Source organism: Myotis davidii, unplaced genomic scaffold (genome assembly GCF_000327345.1).
Source record: "Myotis davidii unplaced genomic scaffold, ASM32734v1 scaffold946, whole genome shotgun sequence".
NCBI lineage: Eukaryota > Metazoa > Chordata > Mammalia > Chiroptera > Vespertilionidae > Myotis > Myotis davidii.
Window position 1 is genome coordinate 286,764 of NW_006297395.1, and position 9,691 is coordinate 296,454.

At 42.6% G+C, this 9,691-nt stretch overlaps 1 protein-coding gene across 7 annotated transcripts in view; it reads left to right on the forward strand.

The window, feature by feature from the left end:
- TEAD1 (TEA domain transcription factor 1) overlaps nucleotides 1–9,691 on the forward strand; it is a 248,538-nt gene that overhangs the window by 231,515 nt on the left and 7,332 nt on the right. For all 7 annotated transcript variants that reach the window (XM_006773180.2, XM_015570117.1, XM_015570111.1 and 4 more), the window contains 2 exons: nucleotides 4,865–5,005; nucleotides 9,474–9,626. In XM_006773180.2, the coding sequence (XP_006773243.1) occupies nucleotides 4,865–5,005; nucleotides 9,474–9,626 (294 nt within the window). The remainder of the gene's footprint in view (nucleotides 1–4,864; nucleotides 5,006–9,473; nucleotides 9,627–9,691) is intronic.

The following is a 9,691-nucleotide window of genomic DNA, read 5'->3' on the forward strand; positions in this document are numbered from 1 at the left end:
ACTTTTTAATGTTGAAAGGAGGGTGTTGGAGTCCTTACTCCTGAATCCTCCGCACTCTCCTGGACCCAGCTCGCTCGCTGCGCCAATTGTTGGAATAAGTTCTTCCTTGATCCTGCTCACAGCGCCAATTGTGGGAGTACTTACTCCTTGATTCTGCTCAACTGTGCCAACTGTGGGGCCTCAGTTCCCCTGCCAGGACTAGACCTTTATGGATGCTGGGTAGTGGATGGAGAAGATGTGAGAAGTCTAGGCTCATAGGCCTGTAAGAGAGACTTTATTATCGTCTAAGTAGCCATTGCTACTAAGTAGCCATCAGACAAAGCCTTTCTTCAAAGGAGCCTCACACAGTAGCCGCTGCTAACATAGCAGCCATTGCAAACACAGTAGTAAACGCAGGAGCCATACCCAAGCCACGCGATGGCTGGTCAGTAACACATCTTTACAGTAACTTAGAGAAAAGAGGTTTCTTTCCAAATAGCGACACCAATCCTTGGGGTTATAGAAGGGCAGGCCTGCATAGTAGAGTAAGATAGCTGTGTCCTTGCTTTTGCACCTGCATATAGCAGATTCGCCTTGAACACTCTGATAGGATTCCCACGCTCAGATTGGCCTTGAACATCCGGCGCTCTCTAGACAGGGTTCCCACAGAAGGAAAGTAACAATAATTTCTGACGCACCTTTTCTGCTTCGCATAAACTCATCATTGCACCGTTGTCCAGAAGCATCCTAAATATTCATCAGTAGCACAGTTAGTAACGCATGGAACATCTGGGCAATGGAATAGTATAAAGCCATTAAAAGTGTGGCTGCTCATTTTTTTAATGGCTGCTCTTTTTAATACTGATGTTCTGTGTCAGTACTGCATGAGTTCTAAGGTGTAGGTACAGATGTATTTTTTTTTAAACAAGGTTTAGAAGAGAGCTACCGTTTTGGCACAAATGTTTTTACATTTTAAAATGCCAAAACTTGTTGACACAATCTCCATCATAATACAGCCTTCCCTCGGTATTGGTGGGGGATTGGTTCCAGGAACCTCCACCAATACCAAACCCCACAAGAGCTCAAGTCCCTTATATAAAATGGTGGAGTGTTTGCATAGAACCTACACACATCCTCCCACATACCTTAAAGCATCTCTAGATTACTTAAAATACCTAATACCATGAAAGTGCTATGTAAATAGTCATTAGGCTGTATTGTTGAGGGAATAATGACAAGAAAAGTCTGTTCATGTTCCGTGGGCCTGTGTAGTACACGTCTGCAACAGCAGAACATGTTTTTTCGAATATGTTCAATCCACACTTGGTTGAATCAGCAAATGCAGAAACCACAGATAGGGAGGGCCAACTGCAGTTAAGATCATAAACCCCACGCAGAAGATCCCTGGTAATCCTGACACCATGAAACACCTGAGCTGCCTCTCAAGAGCCACATGTTCTCCGCTGGAGGCAGAACAAGGCAGCGGCAGGTCTCAAAGGCCCACTCTCAGGGGCTATGGAAAGCCGGGTGGCGATTCCAGTGTCAGGGCTCCAGGGTGCCTCAGATCGTCAGCACCTTTCTCCTCTGGAGGCTGGAGCCCAGGGAGATGCCTGGGTAGCTCAGGTGCAGTCTTCAGTTAGGGAACGAATTCTGTTTTTCCCTCCGCTAAGCAGCTCTTTCAGGGAGCCAAATGGCAAGCCTTAGAATGTGAAAAAAATGCACATGGCTATTTTTTACTTATTTATCATTTAGGCCCCATATAATTCGAAAAAAACTAACTGTGAGGGAGTGTTGCTAAATTTATGGATAATATAAAACCTGAAAAGTACCGTAAAAGCAGATTGGGATCCAGTAAAGCGGCAATACACTGGTTGTTAGCGATTCCTAGTTTCTGGGTAAGTTAATGACTGCAGTTGAGCACTGATTTTAGCTTTGCATTTCTTGGCACATGAGGTAAAAAGGGGAATATAAAGTATATGGTTCTTTTAATATGAAGCCAGAAAATAGGAAGTTTTGCCTGTGGGAAAGGACATTTCCTGATACTCAACTCAAGAAGGAAATTCAAATACAGATCCTTGTTAAAAACTAGTGACCTGGTGCACAAAATTTGTGCACATTAAAAGGGAATTAATTAGAGGAAATATTTTAATATTGCTATTTGCCCTTTCTCTATAATAGAAGTATCAGAGATGAAAGAAAATTAGTTAAATGTATATGAAAATCTTCCTCCTGTGAGAGTCTGGGGCGTGCCATGGGAACCAGAGTCAAGAACCCACCCACCTACGTGCACCTCAAAATTGCATGAGACCCAGACCTGGCTGGCCCTACCCGCATTGGGCTAGACCCAGACCCGGCCGGCCCCACCCCCATCAAGCCCCGCCGGGTGCGGGGCGCAGCCTCAGGTCCCTGCTGATTGCTCATTAAGGCTCGTTATGGGAACTCGGCCTCCACTGTGGGCGCAGCCATCTTGTGTTACGGAATCCCTGCCTCCAATATGGACGCATCCATCTTGACCATTATGGTGTGATGGTCAATCTACATATCCCCTCTTTATTAGATAAGATATGGAGAGATCAACTCAGGTCTTCATGGTGGTTAGTGAGTGCCTGTCGAGATATTGAAACTAGCCAGTCACAATGTGCCAAACCTCTCAAAACATGTATCGTCTCATCTGTATGTCAGGTCTCATTGTCTGTGCCTCACCAGTCACCACAGTCGTCCAGCTCTCCTCTCTCATTCGACTGCTTAAGGCCTCCTGACAGACCTCTCCATTCACACTCACCTCCCTCTCCCCCCTCCCCGCCCCCGCACCTTCTCCAGGCTGTGATCAGGGCTGACTTTAGAGGATGCAGGTCTGATTATACCCCATCCCTGTCTCCCTCCCATGTGCTTACAACTCCCACATCCCTCTGGTTAGGATAAGACCCAAACCTTCCCACCTCCCCAGCCTCTTCTGCCACCCTTTCTCCCTTGCTGTCTGTTCTAGCCTTTTTTCAGTCCTTGTTTCCGGCCACGTGCCCTTGGAACATGGCCTCTCTCTCACTGCATGCTCTGCCTGCCTCAGCCTGCAGTTCTTCCTTTGGGTCTGAGCTGCATCATCCTCCGAGCCGCCCTGACTCCGAGGGCCCCGCTGCACTGTTGTTTGTTCTCCTGACCCTCTGTGCCTCTCTCAAGAGTGCTTATCTCCGTTGTGATGTCCTCCCAACTGAACAGGAGTTGGCTCAGCTGTTGTTTTGTTGCTGTTAATCCTCATCCAAGGATATTTGTCCATTGATTTTTAGAGAGAGTGAAAGGGAGGGGGAGAGACAAAGAGAGAGAAACATCCATGCGAGAGAGACACGTCAGTTGTCTGCCTCCCACACGAGCCCCAACCAGAGCGAGGGATAGAGCCTACAGCCGCAGTGCGGAAGCAAACCTGGGGCCCTTCAGTATGCGGATCAATGCTCTATCCACTGAACCAAACCGGTTAGGGCAGCTGTGCTCACTCTTTGACCCCCGCTTCACATCCCCTACCTGATGAGCAGTAGGGGGTCAGGAGATATTCAAGAGAAAGGACCATGTATCAGCACCATCCATACATCTAGATGCGAGCCTCCCAGCCTCATCCTGAAGTACGGTTCTGATCACGTCGTTTCCTTGTGCCAAAACTTTCAAGAAGTCCCCATTTCCTGCAGGGTAAAACCCACACCCTTTATTTAGCCCTCCACAAGCTGGGTCCAGTGGTATTTCTAAACTCGCACTTTTGACATGATACTGATTTTCTTTCTAAATTGTAACTATTTCATGTATGTATCTCCCACATAAGGTTGTAGTCAGTCCTATATAGTGTCTAGCATGAGCCTTACATAGTAGGTACTCAAAAAAATGTGTTAAATGTATGGAGGCTTATGTTAAATAATCGCATCTTTGTAAGTGAGGGTTTAATGGCAACCAATTTCCCTCTAGATGCTTAGTTTATAGTAAAGTTTCTGTTTTGTTTGTTTTTAAATATATATATATATTTATTTCAGAGAGGAATGGAGAAGGAGAGAGAGATAGAAACATCAGTGATGAGAGAGAATCATCGATTGGCTGCCTCTTGCACGCCCCACACTGGGGATTGAGCCTGCAACCCAGTCATGTGCCCTTGACCAGAATCGAACCCGGGACCCTTCAGTTCGCAGGCCAATGCTCTAGCCATTGAGCCAAACCGCCTAGGACCTGTTTTTAAATATGTAGCAAATGGCCAGTCAGCTGTCAACTCTCCTGTTCTTTTAAATATCTCTAAAGATGAGTGAATCTGAATTCAGTTCATATACGCTTGACCCTGGAGCAACATGGGTTTGAACTGCATGGGTCCACTTATACACGGATTTGTTTCAACAAATGTTGTATTTTCTCTTCCTTATGATTCTTTATTTTTTCTCTAACTTTATTGTAAGAATACAGTATATAATAAATATACAAAGTATATGTTAATCAATCATTTATGTTGTCAGTAAGGCTTTTGGTCAATAGTAGGTATTAGTAAAGTTTGGGGGGAGTCAAAAGTTGTATGCGGATTTTCAACTGTGCAGGAGGCAGAGCCTCTAATTCCCATGTTGTTCAAGGGTCAACTGTACATTTGTAAAGACCTCATGGATCTTCTCTTACAAGGATACAGCATTACTTTGATACAGAATGCCAGAAAGTAAAGCAAAATAGATTCATGTAGCTTGTCATTTCCAGGGAAGACCGCCCAAATTAGTACTGTCTTCCACGGAGTGACCAATGGGCCAGCGCACTCGTTTCCAGATGAGCATCACCTCCACGCCTCCACTCAGGAGGTCGGACCCTGACCGCTATGGCTGGTTGCCATGACTCCTGTGATGAGAGCATAACCCTCACCTCCATTTCCTTCCAACAGGCCGATTTAAACTGCAATATTCAAGATGATGCCGGGGCTTTTTACTGTGTAACCAGTCAGTATGAGAGTTCTGAAAACATGACAGTCACCTGTTCCACCAAAGTTTGCTCCTTTGGGAAGCAAGTAGTAGAAAAAGTAGAGGTAAGTTGGCCTCTGTATCCTGGAACCTTCTTTCAGGGCCAGACTGTTGCTGTCCTTTAAATCTTTCTGGGGTAGAGTTTTACCTTTTTTTTTTGGTGTCTCTTCCTTCTGACCCACCCCCCACCCCCATTACTTCTAAAAAGGCAAAATGGTTTGAAAGCAACTGAAAGAAGGCCAGGAGGAAGTCCCACGCCAGCCCTCTTGACTGTTGAAGTTGGCCCTGCCTTCCCAGCCAGCAGTGTTCAGTCCTGCAGGAGGCCTCATTGGGAGTGGCCTGGTGTGGAAGCGGCCACCCATCAGACGAAGCCTCCCCACCCACCCTATGTCCAAGGGCACTCCCGGGCACTGGGAGAAGAGCCACAGTGGTATGCGACTGATGGACACTGGCCTTCTAAACCCCGATACCTTCCGTTCGGTGGTGTTGCTTTTGCCATTTCTACCCCTTTCATTATATTTGTTTTAACCCATTGTGTGCCATACACGTCTGTAGATACAAGGGGTGGACCTTCCCCACGTGCTATGCATGCCCATAAAAAAGAAATGTTTTCCCTAAGTGGCAGCTTTACAATCATTTTTCGTGAGAATTTTTGGCTGAAAATATTCAAGAACACCCAAATTATAAGATATTTATTTTTATAATAATCATTTCAAATTGATTTTTTAAATTAAATTGAAAATACTGTGGTGTGTGGGGATGGTTTCTGTTTTGGACGTGTGGCAGTTAACTGGTTAAGTCTATTCTATTACAAACTGGGACTAAATACCTATTTTTGGCTTTGTAATTTTAAGCTTCCATTTCTTTGAAAAAAAATATATGTTTGGTTGCTTAGTATGAATGATATTTGTAGTTAACATTCCAATTAAGGTTTTTTTCAGTGTTTCTGCTCATCGCCCAATAGGTCCATGTTCAGTGAGAAGCTTTTGTTTACAGCAGCCCTGGACCTCGAAGGTCCAGGAGCCCACCTGACTGTGATGGAGACTTTGTGCTGAGACGAGAAAAAGAGGGAAGGAGGGAGGGGGGTGGGGGAGGGGAGAGAGAGAGATTGGGGAGTGAGAAGGAGAAAGGGTGGTTCATTTAAGCTTAGGCGTCATGAGCTTTACTAAAATGGTGGTAGTGGGACACCAGTAAGATATTTTGAGTGGAACTTAGAAACTGACTGCATATTTAAGATTAAAGAGGAGGAAAAGTCAAAGGTCAGACACTTTATCCTCGGAAGGACTGCGTTTTCGAGAGGAAATAGGGCACGATTACCGACCGATGCAAGGCTGAAATTTGGGGGTGGGCAGGTAACTGAGACTGTTAATTGGGAAGCCTAAGCGTGAAGGATGAAGATGGGAATGGGGACTGAGCTGCGGAGAGAGAATAGCCAGAGCATAGAAATAAGGAGTCAGTTTGGGATCAGCAGCCAGCCCTGCAGGCCTGGAAGGGAGGCACAAACAAAGGAGCAGAGGGCAAAAATAGAGGAGGAAGGAGGGAGCCGAGTCAGGGCAGTGTCTGGGAAGCTTGGGGAAGGGTGGGTGGGAAGGTGGCTCTGTAATGAGCCAAATCCGGACGGCCTAGAACCTGCTCACCTCCATCTCCTCTGAGAAGGAGGAAGCAACGTTACCTGCGGTGGTTGGGAACCTGGAAGGTCAGTGCTGGGCACTGCTACCCAATAGCCAGGTGTCAGGGCTTATCTGTAAATGGACATCTTGCCTCGACAGGTGCATGTGAGAAAAGGTGAACCAGACAAGTTAGTTTCCCAGATTTCAAATTATTCTTCATGCGTCCTCAGATATCATACCCAAAGCTCTTATTACTTAGTTCAGGGGCCAGGGAAAGGTGCTTTTGACTGATGAAGTCTCAGGAATTTCCATGGAGAAGGTAGTCTGAGTGCGGCAGGTGGAGTTTTATAATTAAACCTTTAACCCATTTAGAATGTATTTCTGTATTATGTGTGTAAGGGGAGTCTGCTTATATTTTCTCCCGAATAGATAGGTATCTGTTGAAAACCACTTATTAAATGATTCATCCTTTTCCAACTGAATGGATCTGTGCCTTTGATGTTACCACATAAACTGGGCGCTGTCTCTGGCATCTCTCTATTCTCTCCACCCTGTATCTCCACATGTCCCAATGCCACGCTTACTTCATTACAATGGCCTTGTGGTAGGTTCTGATATCTGCTGAGGAAGTCGGTTTCACCCATCTTCTTTCTATATATTTTCTAGGTTAGTAACAAGCATTCATTCTTCCAAGTAATGAGATTGTTTTAAAAATGTAAAGAGAAACAAAATCCTATTTGAGCAATCTAATTGTAATTGCATTTGATTTTTATATTATTTTGGGATAAATTGATATGTAATTGATATTCAGTCTTTCCAATCAAGAACCTATTTGTATTTCCATCTAATTTTACCTATTTTAATAAGCGTTTATAGTTTATATATATGTATAGATTTATTCCTTTATGGATAGTATATATCCCGAAGTATTACAAAATTGGTAGAATACAATTTTCCATTTCTAGATTTTGATTACTAGAAGAGAGAAAAGTTCTTGGTTTTTATATATCTATTTTCTTTCAAAACATTTTGCCCCTCGTTTATCTCTGGTCATTTCCCCCTAGATTCATGGGTTTTCTCTGTATAGAATCTTATTGGCAGTTTTATTTTATTGCTTCTTTTCAATTTTTATGCCAGTTTTTTAAATTATTTTCTCACCTTTTAGTTTGCTAAAACCTACTACACAGTTGTAAAAAGAAATAGTGATCTATAAGTAATAGTGTCCTTGTATAGTTCCTGAGGTTAGTAGACATGTTTTGGGTGTTTTTCCATGTAGGATATTTATTCTTGGTTTTTATAAATGGTCTTTATTTTACATTTAAGTGCTTTCTTTCTATAATTATTTTACTTAGGTGTTTTTTTATTAGTAGTAGCTGAAATATTTTATCAAATGCCTTTTCAGCAACTCTAACTATATGATTTTTCTCCCATTTGTTGACATCACCAGTTAACACGCATCCTGTGTGTGCACCGCCACAGCATTCCTGAAGAAAGCCCTACTTTGGTTACAGTGATTCACTGTTTGCTGTTTAAATAGCATTTTTGCATCTTAGCCTGTGCTTTCTTTTTTTTATCTCTTTATCAAATTTCAGCATTGAATGTATATTAGTTTCATAAAATAAGTGGTACGCTTCCCTTTTTCAGTAACATTGAAAATGACTATTCTTTAAAGATTACATGGAACGTGGCTGTGATACCATCTGGTCGTTGTACCCTTTTCAGCGGTATATCTCTACAACTTCCTACTCCTTTCCACAGTCACCGACCAGTTGAAGTTTTCTACTTAAAAGGAATCGGTATTAGCAATTTGTATTTTGCTAGGAAGGCACCCTACCCTCTAGGTTTTCTCTGCTATTTTTGCTCTTAGAGTTATGTGAAGTAACCTTACAAATCTCCTAATCTCACTGTAATTGTGGTTTTGTCTCTTTTCTTTTTTCTCCTTAAGCTTGTGAAGAGTTTATTTTATTTAGTCTTTTTATTAAAGAACCAGTTTTTATATTTATTCTGTCTGCATTTTTCATTTTGATTATATTGATTTGCACTTTTATCTTTATTAATTTCCTATTCCTGGTTTCTTTTGCTTTTCCTGTGGTTTTGGTTTGCTGTGTGAGGTTGTAATTTTTTAAAGATGTGCATTTAGTTCTGAACTTGTTCATCTTTCATGATGAAGACGTGAAGCTGCTTCATTAGGTTTCCTCCACTAGGAGCTTCATTGCATCCCGTAGTTTTGATGTATTTTCCTTTTCATTACTCTTTGGATAGTTTGTAATTTTATTTTTAATTCCTTTTTGATCCAAGGTTATCCAGGAGTGTGTTTCTTATTTCTGAGTGCTTCAGTGGGATCTTTCAACTGCATACACACAATTATTTCTTTTCTTTTCTTTTAAATTAAAGGCATAAATAACTAACAGTCAGGGGCTCATGGTGAGTGTGAAGCAGTTTTTCCTCAAGTAGAGAAATTAGCTGAACTGGCTGTTGGCCTGTGAGGCCTCCTCACAGTAAAGAAGGACTATCTTTGGGCTCTTCGAAGACTTGGGAAAGGCTGGTGCTGCTCTTACAGATCTCTGGGTAGAGAATCACAAAGTAGGTGGATGTATTGCCTTCTGACCATTGCTCAGACGGACTTACACAACTCTTCCTTACAGCTATCATTTCTCCTTTTTTTTTAATGAAACTGACATCGTTACCAACTGCGCTAACAAAGCACCTTCCAATTTTTTATTTCCAGAAAAATAATGAATCCTGAGTCCAGCATTAAGTTCAGATACTAGATTTTTAAAAATTAAGTAAATGGCATAAATAGTACTGTGTGTAGCAGACATTTCATGTTGAAAAAATACAATGCTTTTACAAACAGTATTTTCTTTTTCATGTATTTTGAGGTCAAAAGTGTGGAAATGCTCAAATCCTTTTTCCCTCACAGACGGAGTATGCAAGGTTTGAGAATGGCCGATTTGTATACCGAATAAACCGCTCCCCGATGTGTGAATATATGATCAACTTCATCCACAAGCTCAAACACTTACCAGAGAAATATATGATGAATAGTGTTTTGGAAAACTTCACAATTTTATTGGTAACTGTTTTGTCTCTTCCCTGTTTTGGCAGATTCAGCCCTGAGGCTGGTGGGGAAAGACTGGG